The sequence below is a fragment of the Uloborus diversus genome, chromosome 3 (assembly GCF_026930045.1).
Source record: "Uloborus diversus isolate 005 chromosome 3, Udiv.v.3.1, whole genome shotgun sequence".
Taxonomy (NCBI): Eukaryota; Metazoa; Arthropoda; class Arachnida; order Araneae; family Uloboridae; genus Uloborus; species Uloborus diversus.
This window is the reverse complement of record NC_072733.1, coordinates 71,479,606-71,504,656: the sequence shown is the minus strand read 5'-3', so window position 1 is coordinate 71,504,656 and position 25,051 is coordinate 71,479,606. Positions and strand designations below refer to the sequence as shown.

General features: G+C 32.5%; 1 protein-coding gene across 1 annotated transcript in view; it reads left to right on the top strand.

The window, feature by feature from the left end:
* LOC129218358 (RING finger protein 150-like) overlaps positions 1–12,159 on the top strand; it is a 67,457-nt gene extending 55,298 nt beyond the window's left edge. Inside the window, exons 4-7 of the mRNA XM_054852602.1 lie at positions 2,991–3,062; positions 5,322–5,404; positions 9,883–9,979; positions 11,549–12,159. Coding sequence (XP_054708577.1) covers positions 2,991–3,062; positions 5,322–5,404; positions 9,883–9,979; positions 11,549–11,995 — 699 coding nt within the window. The 3' untranslated portion in view covers positions 11,996–12,159. The remainder of the gene's footprint in view (positions 1–2,990; positions 3,063–5,321; positions 5,405–9,882; positions 9,980–11,548) is intronic.
* The last annotated feature ends 12,892 nt before the right edge of the window (positions 12,160–25,051 follow it).

Genomic DNA, 25,051 nt, shown 5'->3' with positions numbered 1-25,051 from the left:
AACAAATTTTAGAAAAAGAAAACAGGAAAACTAGATAATTGAAAAAAAAAAAAAATCAGAACTATAGAAAAATGTTGACTTACAATTGATGAGGTAGAAAAAATTAAATGGGGGCTCTGATATTTTATCAGACTATGTTGACATGCACAAAAATCTACCTTCTGGATATAAAAAGTTGGATCATGAGACACTTGCCTTCAATTTGCCTTCAAGCAGAAATTTTTTAACAGAGACCCAAATAATGAGTAGATCTACAGTCATAGATATTGTATTACCTTTAACTCATCCTTTATCAAAGAGATAGATTTTTTTCACACATGTATGTATAATAAATTCATTTTCATTAAAAATTGAAGAGTGACCACTGACACAAAGCTAATGTTTGCAAAAATGAAATTTTGTTGCGATTTTTAGGAATAACTCTATTTCTTAATATATGGTATTCAAATAACTACATATTTTAAAGGAATTACTGCCAAAACTCTACAATAAATTATTTCATGAGTCCATATCTCTCCTGAGTGTTACTATACCTAAAATTCAGCATTTGTATTAATAAACTTTTTCTTGAATCTTAAAAAATTGGTTTCAATATTGAAACTTTTTAGCTATTCATGGTAATTGCAATGAAAACATTTAATGTTTTATTCATTATGTTTTTATCATTAACTTTATTTAGGAAACAAAGTTACACTTATGAGAAGTAACACTTATGAGAAAAACATTTTTAGAAATTCTTAAAATTTCATAAATAAATTACTATTTGTACCGTTTTGACTTAAAACTGAGTATTTAAGATAGTTTAATCAAAATTTGTTTGATTATTTATATTTAGAAATGAAATTACAGAATGGTTTATAAAGGTAACACTCATGAGAAAAATGGTGACTTGCCAAGAAGTTTTTTAGAGTTTCTGAAATCTAAGAAATTAACTCACAAATAACACTGGTCAACAAGGTTTTGTTCCTCATTAAGTAAGTGGTGACTTATATTTTAGGTGTTGTTGAAAAAAAATGACAATAAAAATATTCTATCTCCGAGATTTTTGAAAAATCCAAAATCTTTAAAATCTCAATTTAATGACATTTATTCAATACATGTACAATATTTTTGTCATTTTCCATTTTATAAATAATTACAAAGCTTAGAACTAGTTTTAAACACAAAAAATATATATTGCTTAAGAAGTTGTAGAGAATGGAAGAGATTTTCGATGAAAAAAAAAATGATACTTGTAAAAGAAATTCCTAAATTTCATACTTTATGTAGCTGTAAACGCCTTAACTGCAGATACTTTAGTATTGGCACTAACACAAATTTAAATAATATGTAATATTCTAATGAGATTCCAACAGTACTCCCGAGCATATTAGGAGTAAACCATCCATGATATCCCGCTTAAATTGCAGAAATATCCTGGTGGAAGCGCTTCCCGTGCTCGTCGCTCACAGCTCCCATACTTTCAGGGGAAAAAATTCAGTCACATTGAACATCCTAATTTTTTGTAACATTTTAACAAATCTTTAATTAATTTTTCATAATTAGAACATCTATGATATTTTAAGAACTGTGTCACAACATTTTTTAAATCAATCCATGCTGTTTTTCCTAAGTCACTTAAACTATCTACAAAATTTTGGCCCTTCATAAGCATTCTTCTCTGTGGTTCAATGAAAATACCCTTCTTAATTTTTGCACAAATGGATGATGGGAACTGTTCCTACAAATATTTAAATCCACACCCTTTTTATTCATTGATTTAACAAAATTATTCATCAATCCCAACTTTATGTGCAAAGGTGGGGAATATTTTTTTTTAATCGAATCAGGGTACATGTTTGTCATGAAACAATTTTTTTAATTATCCCTAAAATTTTAATAAAATTTTGCCAAAGAGTTCCTAAAATTCCCCTAAAATTTTGAAAAAGTCTACTGACAGCCCTGAATTCACTGAATTGCTTGAAACAGGAGAGAAAAAGCTGGCTTCAGTATTGCAATGGGGACCAGAGGTGTGGAATTAAGTGTACAGCAAACTGTGAACCATCACCCCAAAGCACAACTCTCTCTTGGCTTGATAAGCCAACTTGGCTTATCAAGGGATTTACTATTACAATCAATATTGTGTGCATGGCTTTAAATATCTGCCATTCTAAAGTGGCAACTAATAAAAGTGGCTGAAAGTGGTTAATCTCTATTGTTTAAAATATGTACGAGGGCAAATCAAAATTTTTTGCACCTATTTTATTTCATCTAAAATATGGATGTGAGTACAAAGCAAACATATACATTCCCAGCAGTGAATGTTCCTTGCAGCGTACCAGCCGTATCTGCCTTTTGCTCCAATGAGCAGTTCTGCTAGCAGTCTTTTAAGATGGTGGTTGTTCTTCAAATGTCCACAGCTTATGAGCAGTGAAGTGATATTCATTTTCTGAATCACGGGATAAACACTCATAGCAGTTCCCCTACATAATGGAAAAAGTCTCTCTTTAAGGTTGACAATGTGGTTATCCTCCACAACAATGCAAGGCCATACGTGGCAGTCCAGACCGTGGCTAAGCTCCAGTCATTTCACTGGAAGAATCGGGAACACCCACCTTACAGTCCAGACCCTGCCCTTAGTGATTTTCACATTTTTGGACAACTGAGGAAGTTTCTGGCAGGACAGAGATTCACATGTGACGAAGAAGCCAAGAAAGCAATCTGACGGTGGTTCCATAGGCAGTTGGAAGAATTCTACCACAGGGGGATCCTTAATTTAGTGTTGCGATGGGACGAATGTCTGAACCGGTGTGGTGCTATGTGGAGAAATAATGTAAGGTGCGTAGTACACTACGTATATTTGTAAATAACTGTACGTACTTGTGTAAAATAGGCACGAAGACTTTTTGATTTGCTCTCATATTAAAATAATGATTTAAATACTTTTCTGATGAACTCATTGCATTGCTGAATGTTTATGGAGTACATAATTTATAATTTCATATTTGTAGCGACATCTCTGCAGTGCTGCAAAAAAAGCATTGGACAAAATACCAGTTAAGACAGTAAGAAATGATGAATCTGTAAGTCGATAAAATATTTTTTTTTTTTTTTTCATTATGCATACATGATCTAGTTATGCTAGGTGTAAAATGAAATTTTAACTCTGCTTTCTAAATTGGTCACTTTTGTGAAATATTTTCAGTTTTGAAATATTGACTAATTTACACTGGTGTGCAAAAATAAGGACAAGACGGTTTTTTCAATATAACTTTGTACAAAAGCTTTCCAAATCAACACATTTAATACCGTAAGATCCCCAATACGTAAGGACATGTGTAATGTAAGCAACACTTACTAAAAGAGAAATCAGAGGGATAAAAAGAAGTTTTATTGAAAAAGTAGCATGGAGCACAATGCGACTGAAGGCCGAAACATCCCTGTGATGGGTGTCCAGCATGAAACATCCGGTCTTTAGTAGGGGATATTATCTCCCCCGACTGCGAGGCAGGTTGCACAGCGTCTGCCCATGCTGAGAATGAGGGTGTCAATGAGTTGTTGAGGCATTGCTGCCCATTCGTCTTGCAGCGCCAATCGAAGCTCCCGAATCGTTCTTGGTGGTACGGTACGAGCTGCCAAGCGTCTGCCTAGAAAATCCCATACATGCTGGATGGGATTGAGATCCGGAGATCATGCCGGCCAATCCATACGTTCAATATCCTCACTCTCTAAGAGCTGTTCGGCAGCTACTGTGCGATGACATGGTGCATTGTCATCCATGAAAAGGAACTGCGGACCCATAGCGCCTCTAAAAAGATGCACATATGGAAGAAGAATCTCGTTACAATAACGTGTCCCGTTGACTGAACCTGCGTCGAAGATGTGAAGGTCTGTACGACTACCAAGCATGATGCCTCCCCAAACGAGAACACTGCGACCTCCATACCTGTCCCTTTCAATGATGTTCGAGGGATGATTGCGGCTTCCCCGCTCTCTCCAGATGAATATGCGATGAGAATCGCTACTCAGACTGAATCTGCTCTCATCTGTGAAGAGTACTCGTCCCCATTCATTGTCTCTTCAGTTCCGGTGTTCCCGGCACCACAGAGAACGCCTTCTCCGATGGGCAGGTGTTAGAGGTACACACCCGTATAGGGCGTCATGCAAACAGACCACCACCGTGCAGTCTTCTGGCCATGGTAAAACGCGATATTGGTCGTCCAGTCGCCTGTGTCGTGTGTCTAGCGATTTCTCCCGCTGTCTGCCACCTGTTTCTTCTGGCCTGTAAGACAATATACCGGTCATCTGCGGGTGTGGTTCCTCGTGGACGACCACTACTGAACCCCCGGATAGCTGTTCCTGTAGTTTGAAATTGTCTCCAAAGTCATGAAACGATGCTATGAGCACTTGCGAACTCTGTAGCCACACTTGTCACACTGCGGCCTTCCTCCGACTTCCCAATGATTCGACCTCGGGTAAAAGCATCCAGATGTCGCCTTACAGATTGATTATTCGCCATTTCTCGCTGAGGCAGCAACTAGGTGTGATTTTAACTGCTATATGGCGTGCAATCTCTTTGCCAGAAATACTGATCTTACACCGACAACCTGCTTTATACTACTCAGACACTCCCCGATTACGTCTGCTTGCATATCTGCGCATGTGCTACCGTACATCACCTTACTTAATCTCCTGATTGGTCTTTCTGTCCGCTCTGCCTCTTCGTTCAGCTGATATGCTAATTTTTCGACTTCGTCCTTAATTTTTGCACACCAGTGTATGTAGAATACTTTGATGCATCAATGGTTCTATAAGGAGTTGAATGTATTTCAAGCACTCTGAGAATATTTTTTGTACATGAAATATGATCTCTTATTATTGAATGACTTAAGCAAAAAAGGAGGAGATTATTCATAGGAAATCAAAAGCACAGTTAATTAAATAATATTTAAACTTAAATGTAGATAATGTTGAAACAACTGGTTAAGAAACACTTACTTTACATTTGATGTGTGGTTGATATTTTTAACTATAAAAAAGTATGGGTATGCAATCTTGTTTTTGCATTGAAATTATGTATGCCCTTACCTGGATTTATTTTTCTATAATTTAATAAAACCGGGAACTTTTCATTGGGGGGGGGGATGCTTAAATGGTCTCTTGAATGTGTGTGTGTGGCTTGTACTTAGAAGATTTATTCAATTATAGCTATTAAACATTGAGTTAATTGATTATTTCATGTGGGAAAACAAAGGTCATAAAAATAGATCATGGAGATATAATTTTGTATGCTAACTATAGATGTATCTATATGATAATATTTTTAATTGTTTCTATTTAAGGGTGCTGAAGATGATTATGAGTGTTGCGCTGTTTGTATTGAACCATTTCAACAAGGTGAACTCATAAGAACTTTGCCATGCAAGTGAGTCTTTGATCTTATTGCTTGATGCATAACAAATACACAAATGAAATGATTAAAATTGTATCCTTCTTATTAAATGGATGAAACATTTGAGTTAAAGGAATTATTAGGGCAGAGGTATTAGGTATGTAAATGAGTCCTTTTTGGAAGCACTTTTAGCCCATGCTTTTCTTTACCTAAGTGTATTAAGCATAAATGTATATGGACATGTACTGTACTACCATGCTAAGCAGAAAATTCATATCTATACTTTGCATCAAAATTGAGTTATGGTCACCAGGTGGTTCCTATTCACATATTTCACCTAAATACAATGTTAATTTGTCAATGGTGAATATATTTTTTAAAATTCTAAAGAAGTTGCATCTTCATTAATGGTGACTGGGGGACGTTAAATATGTTCGTGGGCACAAAGTCCTCCAAGTGAAACGATACCTCTTGGTCGGTTTCTGGTCTGGATAAAAAAATTAGAGCTGTCTTCAGGGTCCCACCCAACTGGTTAAACCACACACAGTGGTAGGTACGGGGGACCCTGGAGTGAAAAGTGAAAGTATAGTTTTAAAGTATACTCTTAAAGCAGTTACAGGGTTTTAAAAAAACCCAACTTGTTACGGGTTTTCTGTGAATTTGATACTTTTTCTGGATTTTTTGTGAGTCTGTGTTTTTGTTTAAGTTATGCGTGTGACATCAGCTGTTGTACTTCATTTTGCTTTTAAATAGTAATCACAGTTATAGAAGGTAACTGAAAATGTCAAGTAAAAAGTGATGATTTTTTCGTTTAATGTTTTTTGGCTCATTATCAATCTAAACTAATGTAAAAGTGTAAAGTCATTTAATAGTTATTTTATATGAAGAATTGTAAATGAAGAAAATTATTCAAATATCAGGTGCAGAGTTTGATGAAAATACAATTTTTTATAGGAAGGATAAAAAATTTTATTTATTTGTTTTAACCAATTGCTATTTTGGAAATTCGACTTTCTTAACAAATGCTATATAAAAACAATTGCTGTTGATTAACATTTCCTGTAATAAAGTAACATGATTTACTAAATATGTCCTAACTTTTGTAGCTTAATTTTTCCTAACTAATAATACATTATAAAGAGTAGCCAAATTCTAAACTGTAAAGGGCATAAAAAGGGACGTAAACAGCTTAACAAAATGTAGCATTAGGGTATTCACAAAAATTTGAAGCATGTTTAAATTCTAAACTAAAAGTTGAATTTGATTCAAATCAATTTTGTGGGGAAAACCTTTTGACGTAGTATATATCCACCGAAAATGACACCAAAGTTTTAAAATGCAGTTCTATGGACACTTAGCTAAAAATTGACAATATTGCCAAGTGTCATTGGGTTTAGAATCTCTCTTTTGATGCCTTAATTGGGGTTCTATTTGTCAATCAGTTGGAGCCAAATCTGTAGTCAAGCCTAATCATTTCTAGATGATTGTTTGTCATTCCTGACTGTTGGAGCAGTATATTTATTGCAACTCACTTGATAACAAGAGTAACTACCAGCTTGAGGCATCTTTTTATTTAGAGTCAGTTTGGATACTGATCCTGTGATAGCAAGTTTGCTGTTTTTTCATAGTGCATTTCAGTGACACTGTGCAAGAATCTTTAGGGATAATGTATGTTTTCTGAGAAGTGTTATAGAAGCTTCTTTCAAGAAACTTATAAATCGCTTTGGAAAGCTGTTATTTTTGCTCGGTTTACTTTAGGAAAAGTGTATGAATGATTCCATGTAGGATTCCAGATTCATATAGAACAATCTGATAATAAATTGCTCTATTCTTTTTTTCATTCAGTATCCCATCATTTATGTTCCTGAAGCTAGTAATAGATGAATTTAAGTAAAAGAGATGTATTTTCTTTTTGGAAAATAATTATTGTAAAAAAGTATATGAAATAATTTGAAACCATAGTCAACTGTGGAATATTTTCCATGATGTCACAAAATTCAAAATGGTATTGGGGGAAGTAGGTTAATTTTGTTCTGGGTGCCCTTTTTGATAAGTTAAGTTAAAAGATCTATTTGAAAAAAAAAAAAACTAAGAGATTTTTTTTAAAAAAAGGTGTTTATACAGCTAAACAGCTTTGTAATCATAAGCACCTTTGCAGAAGACATTGCATCCATATTTTTGGTTGATTTTTAATGTGATGCAAGGTAGCTTTGAAATTCATCTAATTTTTAGAAAAAATTCAAGTTTAGAGATGTTTATATTGACTTAATGTTCTTTTAACCAAGCCCATCATTTAGGGGGCCTAGAGGGGGAGTTTGTCCTCCCTGGCTTTGACAAGCTAATGCATTTATATATATGTAGGTGTGGTTTTTGCTCTTTTTCGATATAGTATACATTGCGTATATACTCTTTCCCACCACTACCTCTGGAAAAATTGAAATTAAAGGCCTATATTTAACATTGAATGTTTTCCGAAAGAAAAAGGAATCAATGAAAAAAGCTGCTGAAATGAATATGCAACTCATAAGGATGCATATAATTTTGTATTCCATATTTTTTAATATATATATATATAAAGTCACAGTCCAGTCACATTAATGTGACCACCACGTACTTTCCACATCAGAGTTAAATAACCAATCACAGAAGGCAGGTGGCAGCACAGTACAGTTGAGCATATATAAAGGGTGTGTGAGGGCTTCGGAAAACATTTCAATGGTTGGCGTAATGCAGAAACGAAGCGATTTATCCGACATCCAAAAGGGCATGATCAATGGCTTTCGCGCCAAGGGTGGAAGCTGGAACCGAAGTTAGTGAACTGTTCGCGTGCCGCCGTGGTAAAACTGTACCGTGCATGGAGAAATGGGGCTGTCCAAAATCAGCGACGTGGCAAATGTGGTGCACTACAGGACATAGATGACAGAGGCGAACGACGGTTGCGGAGATGCGTTTGGGCAGATAGACAGACTGCGGTTAAGCAACTGACCACCAAAATGAACCAAGGGGCTACCAAAAGTGTCTCCCAAACTACTATTCAGCGAACATTGCTGCGTCTGGGCTTCCGAAGCAGACGCCTGGTTCGTGCACCTATGCTGACTGCTGTTAATCGACGACGAAGGCTAGAATTTGCACGCCAGTACAGCAGCTGGACGTCCACTGAGTGGCGACAGGTAGCGTTTTCAGATGAATCGTGTTTTATGCTCCACCGGACAGATGGACGTTGGCGTATAAGGCGTGAAACCTCTGAAAGGAACCACCCTGCAACCATTCCCGAAACGTTCCAAGCTGGAGGCGGGAGCATTATGGTCTGGGGAATGTTTTTCTGGCATTCTCTGGGTTCGCTGATCATTGTAGAAGGCACGATAGATCAATACAAGAATGCATCTGTCCTTGCGGACCATGTCCACCACTACATGCGCATTGTTTTTCCTCAGGATGATGGCATCTTCCAGCAGGACAATGCAAGGTGCCATACAGCTGCCAGTGTACGTGGGTGGTTCGAAGAGCACCAGGATGAGTTTACCGTCCTCCCCTGGCCAGCAAACTCACCCGACTTAAACCCAATCGAGCATCTGTGGGACCATCTCGATCGAGTTGTTCGCGCCATGGATCCTCAACCGTGTAATCTAGTGCAGCTGGCCATGGCATTAAACTCCGCATGGCTCAACATCCCAGAGAACACCTTCAGGGACCTAAGTGACTCTCTTCTTGCACGTCTCGCAGCAGTCTGCTCTGCGAAAGGTGGTTATTCTGGCTTTTGACAGATGATCACATTAATGTGACTGGACTGTGTATATATATATATGCACCAAACTTGAATAACAAGTAAAAACAATAACTTAAAAGAAAACCTCCCGATATTTATATAAAAGCAAAATTTTTGTAACAAATTTTTTTCATTCAATATAATATACATATTTTCAAACTTAATTTAAAATATAACAGCAATAGTGGTCACAAAATACTTTTGTCTTACTTCCAAGTTGTTATTCATAATATTGAATTAGAAATACTTATTGCATTATATGTTGGGGAATGTGGGGCAAAGTGAAATAGTTAAGATAACTTACCTTTTTCGAAATGAACGAAATGCAAATTTGTTTTAAAAGTTGCAACACATAGAGAAAGAGCAATGTTTTTCGTGATATAACTTGCATTAAAACATCATTTTTTATTTTGGGGGGAGGGAGGATATGATCTTTGGAACTTTGCTCAATATGGGAGCTTCATATGCTTTTATAAAATGTTTGAACAATAATTACTTCTTTCTGATTATTTGTTAAATGATTCTAGAAGTTAATTGAAAATAGTGATGAAAATTATGAAGTGCAAAAGATAAACAAGTTGTGTTCAGAATCGCATAAACTACAGTTTAAAGAGAAAATATTTTAACAAAATATCTTATTGGTGAATTTTTTTATTCTTAGAAATATTGAAAATTATTGTCATTGTTTACTATATTTTTCAAAGGTGTGCTTATTGCTAAGCTGTGTCAACTCTTTATATTTCAGACATTGTTTTCACAAAATTTGCATAGATCCTTGGCTCTTGGAACAACGATCATGTCCCATGTGCAAGTTAGATATTCTTTTGCATTTTGGTCTTGTTGTAAGTATCGTGGTATGTTTTAAAGCAATATTTTTTTCAGTTTTTAAAATCTCAATACAGTGCTCTGTTTGTCTCTTGTGTTATTTGAATTTGTTCACAGATTTCCACCTTTTTCTTAAAAACTATTCTTTGCTTTTTATGTTGACAGCTATTTGCGGTTACTTAATAATCTGACAGATATCTTATGTATCCAACAAAAAATTAAAGGGAGGCGCATGCAATAACATATTATAGCAAACAAAAATATTCTTCTTATTGAAAAGTGTTTTTAGAGCAATAGTTTGTTGGGATTAGTACAAAATTTTTAAGTTACAGTTATACTGATTTCTAATAGTTTCAAAAAACCTGTATGTGGGAAATTCTTACCATGGCTAAGTCATTAAATCTATTTTCACTAATATTGGTTATTAGCCATGTTTTAATATAGTTGAGAGCTGAATGAACATTAGGCATCCTGCTTGTTGTATACACCAGTAGAATTATTTTTAGTACTGCCTTTCTTTATGAAATTCACTCTATTTTAAAACTTCAATGATGTATGGTATCTCCATAGCTCATTCTGCATGCTGTGCCACAATTTCCTCATTATCTCCATCCCAAGTTGCACCAAATCGGTTTTCCTCCCATTCCTCCAATGTTCCTCATAGAAATTTGGCAATTGAAATGTAGGTAATTCGTTTGCTGAAAATGTGAATTTTGTGATATGAAGTTACAAGCTACCCTTATCCAAAAGTCCAATGTAATTTCTGCTGGAGGAGTCCTTCTTTGCTTTTGATTAAAAGTCTTGATATGTATATCCTGGGGCAAAGGAAAGTCGGTGGGGGCAAGTTCAAATGGGTTAAATTTTTGCGTAGAAAACAGGACAAAGGGTCATTGTATGAAACTATTCAACTCAGGCTAACCTAGAAATTAAGAAAAAATTATTACTTCAGTGAGATTGCGGGCACTTGTAAAAGTTAACCGAAAGAGGCTGTAATGAGTAAGAAAGTAGACAGCTTTAAGAGGACCATTGATCTTCATTGGGGATCAATAAACAGACTAGAACTTGCCTAGCTCTGCCCAGAGCCTGTTGCTGATTGTCACATTTGTATTGTAATTGCAATTCTATCATCTCTGAATACCAAAAAGAAAAAAACATTCAGTTTATTGTGAGCTTATTATTGAATGCCATATAGTTATAATTAAAATGTTCATTATAAAAGCATCTTAACAAATTCAGACTTTTTTTTTTTTTTTTTTTTTTGTAAATCTCATGTAATGAACCCTCTGTTATAGCAATTTCTCATGTCAGGCTGTTGAGCGTTTGACTGTTGCTAATTATGTTTAAACAAATTTTACATTTAGATTTTCCCTGCAGTCAGACAGCAAAATGAATGTTAGTTCATTATTCATTTATTCTATGCATGAGAATAGCAAAAGATATTAAATTTGTTACATGTACACTTATGGCATTATAGCATCCCAATGTTTGCTTATGTGAATGCATTAGAAGTGTTTCAACTCTTTTATTTAAATTTGTGCGTTTCTGATTTTCATTATTTGAAGATGTTTATCTTGATTACTTTGCAGTATACTGGAAGCCAGGAAAGTGTGTTGGAAATTGATGATGATGATTTTAGAAGGCCTCGCAATAGTTTAATTGAACATGATATTGTGCTAGTTCAAAATCAGAGACGTCATTCAAGTGTTAGAGTTGCCATATCTAGGCGAGAAGGTAGGGCTACTTCACCATGTAGTTTATCATCTCTAGATCCTGATGCTGCAGTTGTTGAGCAATCTTTTGTTACTGCAGCTGTGGATGTGTCAGATGTTGCTGTTAATACTAGTGATCCTCCATCAGAAGCAGATTATGAAAGTAGCGAAGATAGATGGACAGCTCCTTTTCCTAGAAAACTTTCAAAAAGTTTGAAGAATTTACACCAGAGCAAAGAATCTGTTATGTCAAATCACAATGTCTCTGTCAAAAATACAGAGATAGAAAATTTTGAAGTATGTGATTTGGGATTTGAGAATTAATGTGTTGTACTGATAGCATTTTATCAAGTGATATTTTCGTCTTGGTGAAAAATCATAGGAATGTGTTCTTTGTGGAATACATTCTTTTACATTATTGGTATGTTTCAAAGAAACTTCTTTATCAATAAGTTGCATATAGATAATGTATAACAGATAAAAGAGTGTTCCTCTACTAATTTATTGAAATGTATCATCTGAGTATTTTATTTTAAAAGTACAATAACTAGTCAAGTTTTTGAAGTATATTATATATTGCTTCCTAGCATTTTTGTTTTCATTTTTAAGTATATAGAGAAAAAACATGTGTCTGTTACACATTATTTTACATTTTAGTTTCTAAAATTGACAATAAAAAAAACATACATAATCTACTTAGTCCAGTCAATGAGTGATCAAACGAGGGGTGTAGCGTGCATAGAACATGCAATAATTTTTGACTTCAGAATATTGTTAGGGGTAGCTAGTAAGTGAACATACTAAAAGTCCCCGCTTCTAGGGGGTGAGCTAAAGGTGGGAGGGAAGGGGAAGAAAATTTTGGGTTTTTCCAGAAAACATCGGAAATGGTGGAAAAAATGTGTTTAAAATAAAAATTCAAGCTAAGGAAAATTTCTATAAAACTGTTTCTATACATATTTGTCAAATTTCCAATAATGTTCCGAAAAACCGATGATTTTCGGAAAAATTCTCTCTTTTTCTCAAACATTTGCTCTTAGTGCCTCCCTGGTTCAGTATTTATGAAAATTGTCAGTGGCAAAATTATAGAGCTTTGAATTTCCTTCAATTTGATATGCTATTTTGTTATATTTTATTCAACCAATCAAAAGTTGCAAAATTTCAAATACGCACTTTCATGGCAAAGCGAATGGCACACTTGCCATTCACAAATTTCAAACTGACTCAAAAGGATCGCGCATTTTCTCTTTCCTCAATGAATGCGACAAACCTGATGGACGATAAAGAAGCATTTGTGGATTGCTACAACACAAATGATGTTTAAGGCCCCCACTTAAACATCATTTGTTGGGGGGTTCGTGAAATTGTGACAAGAGGGAAGGAAAGAGTAAGAAGTGTGGCATCAAGCATTTTTTAAAAAATGAATTATGAAAAGTAGTTTGTAAAATGAACTTTGTGACAGGGGGGGGGGGGGAGGGGAATGTTGAAAAAAAGGGTTACATTTTTTATGGACAGCCTGTTACCAAGGAATCGGAAGAAGCTTAGCAAAATTACTTTTATATTATAGCAAAATATATTTTTTAATACGAATATATAAAAATTAGTTTATGAAAAGTACTTTGTGACAAATAGAGAGAGGGGTCAAAAATGTTGAAAAAAAGTGTAACATCATTTATGGACAGCCGCTTACCAAGAAATTGGACGAAGATTTGCAGAACTATGTATATGCAGTATGAATTAGCTCCATACCCATGGGATCATTTAACGAAAGTGAACTGAGGAAGTGCAGAAAACCAGCTTTTTATCAGTAAGAAATTTGTTAGAAGTAATTAATAAGTGAACATACTGAAAGAACCCGACCTGGGGGGGGAGTTAAAGGTGAGAAGGGAAAGCCAAATTTTGTGGTCTTCAATTATATCTCAGAAACAACAGGAAAAATGTGTTCCGAATAAAAGTGGAAGTTAACTAAATTTATTGTGAAATATTATTCACACATATATGTCACATTTCCAGTGATTTTTTAGATATGCGTTATTGAAAACCAATACTTCCAAAAAAAAATCTCGATCTTTTTGTCTCAGAGTGTTTGTGCCAAGCAGGCGCTCAAGGGATCTTGTGCGACAATCTTGTGACAAGGACCCTTACGGTTTTCTGTGTCTTGAAAATCCACCAACTGAACACTTGAACTGCAGATTCAAACCTGATACTAAAGAAATATGAAGCCTATGCCCAATCACCGCGACACCCAGCTGACAAGCAATCAAAAACTATGAAGTTCTATCATGTACTCAATTTTGTTATTCTTATTGCAATGAATATGTGACGCTGTAGCATGATAAATAGAAATAAGGAAAATGTAGCTGGCCGGCTTGCAATGAATCTGTGACGCTATAGCATGATAAATAGAAATAAGGTAAATGTAGCTTGCCAACAGCACCTTTTTGTAATTATAGTTTTCATTGCATTATTACTAATCATATTTTGAAAGTGTTTATATGAAATATGGACTGGCAGTAATTAGAAAATGAAAATATCATCGTTAAAGTGACATCTTGGTTTTATTCTGAGGCGGAAGGGTCATGGTCACCATCAGTGGAAAAGTTGTTCTAAGAAATTGGTAATGTATTGATGTCATCGTTGTCCTCTTCGTCCTGGATAAATATTTTGATTCCGTTGTTGCAACTTCCCTTGCAAGGCAAGCTTGCAACAGAGTAGTTTAACGATAATTTTCTACAAGTGACCTTCCGGTCACTTGTAGAAAAGCAATTGGTCAAAATCATCTTCAAGATTCCGTCAGGAGCAACATCCAATTCCGAGAGTTTCTGCACGAATTGGTCATTTCTCCTTTCCCAAACCCCCAATACAGTACTTCACCAATTATTTCCTAGCTACAGATGTACCTGGTGGTACAATAGAGTTAGACATATCTTGACGTTTGCAGCTACTTTGATAAATGATCTGTAACAGAACTCGTTGAGGGACTTTTCTGTGGCTAGACACAGCCTTCTATATATGACAATGTCACGTGACCTCAAGTAGGCAATGAGCGGGAAAATCCCTTTAGTTCAAACTGTTGACTTGAACTAGCTGCTGGTTGTGGATGCAATATTGCATTTCATCTCACAACTCTAGTATCAAATAGCAAAGTAATATTTATTCCAAATGTGTGAATACATTATCAACTGTCTTTATGAAAAGACTTGAAATGATGTTTCCTTTTTTGTTCTTTGTATTTGACTGTGCTAAATCGTTATGTCATGAATTTACATAATAAGTTGTTAGGATACTTTGGTGGTAAAAATTTAACGTATCAAATGTTTAACATCTCCAGATATGTTTGAAGCTACTATTGTTGGATTAAAAAATGTTAAGAAGGTAAGCGTGATTACCAATGCTTATTTTTAAGCTGAATTGATAATAAAACAAATACAGTAAAACCCCTCCTAACAGATACCCCTCCTATATGGACAGTACTATTAAATTCTTTGATTCTAAAGTAAATAAAATTATTAAACCTCTGTCCTGCGAACACCCTTCTACTGCGGATAAAAAATTTTGTCCTGTTAGTAACCGTATTAGAGGAGTTTTACTGTACTCGTTAAATAATGTTTTAAGGATTTTTTACCTGTAAGGGACGCATTTTTATGTATGTTTTTTTCATGCTACATATTTTTATCACTTTTGATTTTAATGATGAAACTTTTTTTGCCCTCACTTTGTGTCTTGATTATTTTTTGTAACTATTGTTTCAAGGAACTTTTTACCATGAACTGGCTGAAGAATGTTGTTAAATATATACATTGTATCGCGGTTCATTAAAAAGATTAACTGTTTTAACTTTTAAAGCAGTTTCTATTACTGTAAGGTACTGTACTCTATTATTGAAAGGTTAACATTTTTATGTTGTTTTCATGTAATACACATTTATTACTTTCAATTTTAGTGACGAAGCTTTTTGCCCTCACTTTGGTAAATGATTATTTTTTGTAACTAAAATTTTCAAGGAGCTTTTTAACATGAATTCTCTGAAGAGTTCAGTTTAATAGATACATTAAATCGCGACTTTTGAAAAACACCAACTGTTTTTCTTTTAAACCCAGCTTCTATTTGTATAAATGTTTTTCAAAATGTAGTCGAATTTTTTAGGAGGAATTCATATCAAATGAAAAGTGAATTAAAGCTTTTTAGCGAGCCATGCATTAGAAATGTGGTACATAACCATTACAAGCTTAGCTCTCACAACATTTTCTTGATTTTGAGAAATATAATGCAAACGATTTATAAAATACTGTTGAATAACTTCTCCAAAAAAAAAAAAATTCACAGTAAATAGATAACTCATGATAAATCTAATTATATATTTTTTTCTGAAATATATGCATCAGTATTGTCCTTTTATACCAATTGTTTAGTATGTTTCAATTGTTCAGATGTTTTGTCATTATTATTAGGTATTGTAGTGAGTTTTTTCTCAAAAATGTATGCTGTTTCTTTTGTTTGTAACAGTTAGAAATATGGCTAAATATTGTTTTTTTTTAAATTCCATCTTATATTTTTTTTTCATTTGTCTGCATTTTTAAGGAAATCAATACCACTGTAAATCATTCGTGTGAAAAATGCAAAATATTTATTAGTTTATGAATAGAAAATATACACTTCCTATTTATCTTAAATCATTTTACAATTTACAGTAAGCAAAATTTATTGCATACTTTCTTTACATTAGAATTTAAAGTTGAATTGTATTTTCTTTTTACCCATTAAAATAAATTTTCATTTTTGTTCATTTTCTATATTTATTGCAAATATAATATTTAATGTGTCATGCATGAATTTCAATTTAGTTTGCTATTTAAGAACTATTTGTGTCGATATTAAAACTCGAACAATAAAAAATTTTAATTTAGAGATGTATCGGAGTATTTCGTGTAAAAACTGACTGCATTTTCAATGGATTATAAAAAAAATCTAAATTTTTATTCACGGTAGAGTTATTGTGAGATGTAAACAAACCACCTCACCTTCACAGGCGGCGCTGTTGAATTCAAAGCTCTACAATTTTGCCATTGACAATTTTCAGAAACTAGTCGACTTGTGCGGAACTCCGCACTGTACTTCGAATCGTTTCATAACTCATTTCGCTCTTTAAAAATTTCAAAGAAAGAATATTATGAAGAAAACCGAAAAAAGTAAACAGAAAAAGTAAGCGCACAAGAGAAGGCATGTAATTTGAAGACATCAGTAACAAAACCGTTAAATACAACGATGTGATAATTTGATCATCGCTCACTTTTTGGTTGTACGTATTTTCAATGCAAGCATAAATATCATTAAAAGTGTGGCTGAGTAGTGACTCGTGAAAAATCAGTAATTTTGCATGTGAAAAAACAGGTTGTGGCAAATACAGTCCTGCTCATGTGAGCATCTGACGGGAAAAAAAGAAACATTAAAGAGATATTTAGTGGCACAGATTCAAACTGGCGCCATTCTGATTAACAGTACGACGCTCCAACAAACCTAGCAACTGTGCCTTCCTTTTCGAATGCTATTCATTGAAGAAATGCGTAATAAAACACAGTAAAATTTTTTCGCCGAAAAAAATATAATAAGATCATACGTCTATGTTTTCTCATTAGCCAGCATGCTACGATTTAAAATTATTCGTAAAACATGGAATTTGATTAAAGAATGAGGAAGATCTCACGAAGCGATTGAAACAAACATTCTAGAGAAGTAATAAATTCGGTCGAAAAAATCAGTGTTTTTATTTTTGAATATTCAACAATTTCCCATAGCAGGCTTCTTTAACCTGTACGGCTTAAAAGCCCGCCCTTCTTTTTCTTTTAATCGAACACTTAAAATTCAAAACCAAAACCAGTTGAACTGAGTCCGTTTTTTAAGTGTAATTTTTCGAACGTAGACAAAATGTTTTTTTTTTCAGCAGAAAGCAGAGGAGTAGAAAATGATTTCTTACTAATTAAATTGATAATAGTTTTAATGTTTTATATCGTATTTGAATAAATAATTAAAGATTTACTGGTTGAAACTCGTAGTTTTAATTTGGCGTAGTATTTTTTCATTTGTACAAAAGTTCAAAAACTGCTATTGGAAAAATCTACATTTCAGCATACATTGAAAATGTTTTTCTGCACAAAAAGGATTCCCTTGAGGTATATCTAATACTTTTTTTTAATGTTTACATTATGCTCAGTGGTCTGGACGGAGTCAAAGCTTAAAAAAAAAGGGAAGAACACCCTTCGATTAGCAGTCAACTTATCTGAATGATAACTGTAGCCATAAAGGAGTCGAAACACCAAATAGCATTCCCACTGCATTTATTTTATTATGTGTGTTGTATGTTATGAGTACATGTAATGCGTAATATTACTGTAAATTTGCTATTATGTCGGACAGCCTGAACTGGCCCGAAGTTCAGACAGTTTATAGCCAAACGCTCTACCGAAAAAAAAAACCCACAGGTAATTTTAAATTTTTTTTCTTGCCTAGAAGTGTTTTTATTTTTGAAAATTTTTACAATTTGTTATCGCAGGCTGTTTGAACCGTTATGACTTAGATGGCAGCACGTGTTCATCATTTGACCACACGGTTAAAATACAAAATAATTTGAACTAAGTTCCTTTTTAAGTGTAGCTTTTCAAATGTAGTAAAAATGTGATACGCTATTTGTTTTTTTGCAAAGAGAAGAAAAATATATATATTACCCTTTAAATTGAGGTAGTATTTTTTTATTTGTGCAAAGAGTCAAAAACTCATTAGAAGAATCTATATTTCAACATACGATTTATTATATTTTACTGAACAAAAAACAATTCCAATGTAGTCTGAAATCTTAAACCTGATACTTATATTTTCGCTTACATTATGCATTAATTTTCTTCCCGGAGCCAAAGCTTTAAAAAAAAAAAAAAAACCTTACAATTGAGTATCAATTTAGCTCAGTGTTGCATCAAGTTTTCATAACAGATAGGAGCGTTTCTACCTCATGTATTCCCTCATATTTGTTATTCATTGTTCATGTAATGCGCGATATTTTTCTAATTTTTAGATGCAGATTGTCTGGACGTGGGCCCGAACACGCATTCTCCTGGTTACCAGTCGAACGCTCTGCCGATCAAGCTATTCAGCTCTGTCGGTAACAGTGCAAGTTAAAGTTATAAATTTAACCGAAAACCTCATTCTGGTTCTTTAAAACAGGTTTTTTTGCCCGATAAAAAACTTTTTTTCGTGGGTCTATTTTTCGTCAGTAGCCTGCATGATAAGCTTTAAAATAAGGTGTAAATCAAAGAAATCGATCAAAAACTGAGGAAAATCTCGCGTAGAAACCAAAAACAGGCTATAGAAATAATATATAAGGATACTGATCCAGGGAGGCACTAGGTGCAAATGTTTGAAAAAAAGAGAGAATTTTTCCGAAAATCATCGATTTTTCATAACGCATACTCGGAAAATTATTGGAAATTTGACAAATATGTGTAGAAACAGTTTCATAGGAAGTTTATTTAGCTGGAATTTTTATTTTAAATGCATTTTTTCCGCCATTTCTGACGTTTTCTCGAAAAACCCAAAATTTTCTTCCCCCCTCCCTCCCACCTTTAACTCACCCCCTAGGGGCGGGGACTTTTAGTATGTAAGTTATTTTTCCATTTAATTGGATTTTTTTTTTTCAAAATTTGATGCATTGTTTGAAGGTTTATATATATTTTGAAATAATAGATAACATTCATTACTAAATTATTTTTTTTTAATAAAAAATGGATGAAAATGTTTAGAGAGTGCAATTTTTTTTTACTTTTGCTGAATATTTTTAATTGTTATTACTATTTCAGTTCAGACGATTTTCATCCTGAAAATAGATATTTTTTTTTAATAAATTTTAAAGTGTTTATGTTATAAATGAGAATACACTGAAACATAAATTAATTTCATTCAAATCAATTATACATCTAGCAGTTATCTGTATTGCAAGTATCTGAAGTTATATATTATTTCAGAAAAGGAGAAGTTGTATTTGATAGCGTTACTATTTTATAAATATAACTATTATGTTTCTTAGGATGCCTCAATTTTTCCAATTATTACTGAGAAAGCCTACAAAATGTTCTAACAACTTGAGAGATGCTTTATTTATTCATTTTTTTTTTTTAATTAGTGTGCATTGATATACTTTTATTAAAAGCATTCTGAAAACTAAAAATTGGTTTTAAGTTTGCACTGCAAAAAATTTCCTTCAGAACATCACCACATATACATCAGTTATCGACATAACTAGAAGCTGCTTCTGTTTTGATAATCATTTCTAGTACGATTATGAAAAGTTTGAAAACATTTCATAACTGGATGAATATGTTGATAATACACTATTTTTACAACCATTTATCCTAGATGTTTACTTTCAATGGCAAAAATAGCCAAAGTGGCATGCAGAGTAATAGTATTAAAAGATTGAAGCTAAAAAAAGTGAAAAAATACCAAATCAGAATTCGTATACAGCTTCCAGATCCTTACATTCATATTTAGGGAAATCACAAGCATAAGAAATATATTGGAACTTAAAAAAAATTGACATAAGTATGACTAATATGAACTGTGATTTTTGAAATACAGCATTTTGTGACTTCGCTTAACCCTGGTTTTCATTTACTTTATTTTTAGGGGACGCAAAACAGTTAACATAGGTCTAAATTATTTGTGTAATGTGTTTTTTTTTTTTTTCAAATTGTACAAACTTCTGTAGTGTGTTTTTACATTTTATAGTATAACATAAATAATTTTTTTTTTTTACTTCGACTGCACATGATTATAATTATTCTGATAAGTTGTTTCCATCTCATTTTCTGCATACTCCCTGTTCCATGTGTTAGAATTCAGAAAATGAATATCTCCTTAAATTTTGGTCATAAATCTTTCTAATTTTTGGATTATTATTATTTTTTTTTTTTTTTAGCTGATCATTTCCATGAATATGACTGTCAGATCCTAGGTTTTTACATAATTAGATTGCATATTTTTTCATCTGTGTTTTCTTACCTTCAAATTTTTAATTCATATTTTGACTATTTTTGCTACTGAAAGTATGCACCTAGGACTAATGGTTGCAAAAATAGAGATCATTCAGGTTAAATGTGGATATGCTGTATGTAGATTATTGACATTATGATCAATAAAGATTGACATGATATTGCCATTATGATCATTTTAAGCCTTTCTTCTAAAAATGATCAATAAGGATTATGTTCTTTAAACAATAGTTCTGCTCATAATTTTAATGCTTCCTTTTTCCACATTTAAAAAGAAATTGCCAAAAAACAAGTGTATTTCGAAAAAAGTGCTTTAACAGAAACTTTTTATTTAAATAAGTTGCATCATATGTTTATATGAATACTATCAATTGTCGCATATGAAAGTGGGAAATAGATCGAGAGAAAAGTGTTATAACTACTTCTAAACTGAGAATCTGATGAAATAATTCAGTTATATGATAGACCTTAACTATATGTATTTCTAATTTTTATGATGTATGGGAAATTTAATGTATATCTGAATACAGTAAAACCTGTAAAGTTGACCACCTTGTAAGTTGACTACCTTTCTGAGTTGACCACTATTTTCAGGCACAGAATTAGATCTATATATTCAACCTCTATAAGTTTACCACCTGTTTAAGTTGACTACTAAAGTAGTGCACCACAAGTGGTCAACTTACACAGGTTTCACTGTATAAATTTTCCTATTATATTCTGACATAAGCACAATTTCTTGAAGTTAAATGAGTAACATGAAAAACAAATTCATGTTTTGTTTTGCCTTATATTTATTTGTTTCTGTTATCTCTTTAAGAACACTTTATTTTATAAAATTCAGTCATTTAATTTTTTTTCTATTTAAAGAAATGTTTTCTCTTTGTCTCTTTGTTCTAAAAAAGCAAAAGCATTTTTAGAAAACTATACAATGGTGGGGTAACTCTTGTTTACCGCACAAAAATAATGAAAAACTCTACTACTCAGACTGACTTTCTGTTACTATAAATCCTACTTACTTAAATGCTAAAGAAAGTTAGTGTTTTGAACTTGTCAATGAGTCACATTATAAATAATGGCTGAGTTATGAAATGCTTGTATTCAAACAAAACCCCTGTTAACTACTAAATGTTTGAATTATTACTTGTGTGACACTTAAATGATTAAATTCGCTGATTTCAGTGTGATAACTTGTGAATCATGTTCAATTTATTTTCGCTATTTTTTAACTGTCCCTTTTGCTGCTTTTTGTCTTCCTGAAAAAGGTCTATGTCTTCCTTTGGTGCATGTATGCTCATTTTTTTTTCCCTTTAATGAAGATAAAAAAACAACCTTGATTTTATGAACCATTAAATTCATTCCAGTCACCTCTTATGGTGGTAAGTTTTTTTTTTTTTAATATTTTTTCCTCGAGTACAATTTTAAACTGGTAATTCTGCCAACAGACAACACTTTGCTTCCAGCAGTGCACAAAATACTTATTCACATGGACCATTATAATCATGTTTTCTGGCCAGTTCTTTCATTATCTGTAGACTTTCTAAAAATAATTCTTTTTTTTTTTATTGCAAGCTACGCAACATTTGGTGTGTCATAAACCTAGGTTAAGTTTCCTATGTCTACTGCATTTGGTTTATCTGGTTTGTTACTAGTAGTATATTTACAAATTTTGAATTAGTAAACAGCTTGACTTTTAAACACATTTACAAAAAAAAAACTGACCTCTTCTCTTGATGTATACCTGTTTTTGTGTCTCCTGCATTCTCTTCTACTTTTATGATTTGAAACTTTTTTCCCAAGGTAAAATCTTTTGTATTTGATACAATGTTGAAAGTATTGATAAATATTGAAAATCCGCTCTGAGGGTTTTTTTTTTATTCAAAATATTTGCTTAGTTATTAATCTGTGTTTACTTGTTTCTCCCTAGTAAAATATTTGAGTTATTTTTAAAATTAAAAATCATTTATTGAGGTTTGCTTCTAACAAATAGGTTTTTATAGATTTTGTAGAGGTATATAGAAAAGACTTCTAGTCATTAAAGTCAAGTCATTGGTAAATTATCTTACAAGTAATGCCATCAAGTAGGCTACACTTTTTAAAAATAAAAGTCAGAGTAACTAAAATTATTTCATTTTAAGTATTTAACTTGTAACTATTTTGAATATAGTAAAGTTTAACACTTATAATGATAACACCTTTTCTGATCTAACTAGCATATCATTTATTTCTTTTATTTTGCATTTATGTAATAGCAATTTTTGATATTAATGTAAATATTATTTTAACTATATTGAATTTGCATGTCCATATTAATTCTTGTTTCAGTCAAATTTATGTTATGGCTGTTGTTTGATAAGTTTTGGTGATCATGTCAAGTGAAATTGCAGTATAATTTTTTTTAATGAGTTCAAATAGTGCTCATATTGCATATTCAGTCATTTTAAATCTAGTCCGGAAATGTCCTTTTATACGTCAAATATTTATTACTTAATTTTCTTTTGTTATTATTAATATTTTGATAAAATTTTGGTAAAAATTAACAATCAATAACACAGTTATAGGTTAGATTAATAACTGAGCATTTCTTCTCTGTGACCCATTCAACTCTTAAACTCCATAAAGCATTGATTGGAGTTTGTTGAAAGATAACAAAGCCAAATGTAGAAAAAATCTTCAAATAAATTGGTCTCTTACTCTCATGTTCACAGGATCTATCCGGGACTCAGTCAATGGGCTTTCAAAAAATTATCAATTTTCTTGTCATAAGAGAGCTCTTAAGAATTTGTCTGGCTTGAATGATCTTGATTAAATTAAATTTTTACTGCTGTTTTGCATATTAAGGGGTTGGGTTCCTCCATTTGGTGGAAAACTGGATATCAAAACTCTGAAGTTGTAAGAACTATCTGAAAAAAAAATTCTTATTTATGCTTCATTATTCTGAAATTCAGTGTCTTACGAACAAGGAAGGTATTTGGCATCATCTATTTGTGTATTTTAATTTATTTAAATAAAGCATGTAAGACCACACAATAATATTGAAAGAAACAACTTCAAAATTCTAATTAGCAACCCTTTTGTATTTTTTTTTAATTGTAAAAGTAATAATGATATTAATAATATTTTGCTCCGAAGAGAAAAATTTGTGTGCCTGTTTAAATGAAAATAGATTTCATGAGTGTTAACTTGTGTATCTGCGCTGGTTTCTTCTATGCATATATAGCTAAATCAAATCAAATGAAATAATGCAACTAAATAAACAAATAAGTAGCTTAATAGTATGAACAAAAATATACAAAAGTAAAAAGTTCCAGCAGTGGAATCTTCATTCAAATATGCTAAGTACAAAACAAAGTTAACTCCTACAATGCAAGTGAAATGGTATGCAACACAAGGAATACTTCAAATGTAATATCCAGTGTGTTGCTTCTAAATATGCTCCCCTCCCTCATTACTTTATCTTGGGTTTACCTTTCTTTTCTATTTTTGTCAAATTCCTTGTCTCATTGACTATCCATTTACTATAATCTGTGCCGATAATAATAGTAATCGCGCAAATGAAAACAAGTGAACTCTATTTATTTTCGTCTTGAAGAAATTTTTGTCCATTTTACGGTTAATTATCAAAAATTAGGGTATTTTTGTTCCTCTTTGTAGATTGCATAGAGTGAACATTCTAAGGTTAATTTTAATGCCAGTTATAGATTGGAGAAAAAATTAATGTTGCCGTTCAGACTCTTGAAGTTATATTTCATTTTAATAAGAAGATATCCACTTCATATGTTCAGAGGATTTCTCTTTATCAAATACGTCATCATTAATTTTTTAATGGAGAAACATCCACTTAATTTAGCAAGGGACTTCTTCATATCAAAACTATATCGATTACATATCCCCTTATCAGTTGAAATACTATTTCACATCCTCTCCCTCTCAAGACCCTGCAGTATCATGCCTGGAAATATTTATTTGAAATTTTCATACATTCTATCTTTTTTAATGTGATAAGCTAACAGTAGTCATTCTTGATTTTGAAAACTTTATATTGTTTATTAATAAATGTGTTTCAATTATAACCTTGTTAAATTTTCCTCCAAACTCAATGTTATAAATTTTTTACTAGAAAAATTAAAGCAATGGAGTATGCTTTTTAAAAAAGCTGTGATATTTTTGATGCTTTTTTTTTCTTTCTTTTTGCATTAATTTATGATTGAGTTTATTTAATATGTTATGAAAAGATTGTCTTTCACTCTTCATTTAAGTTAAAATGTTAAAGCAAAAAGTATTTGAACTTATTTTATCTTGCTATTTGTGTGAAAATGCCAAAAATCTTGAATAGATCAATATT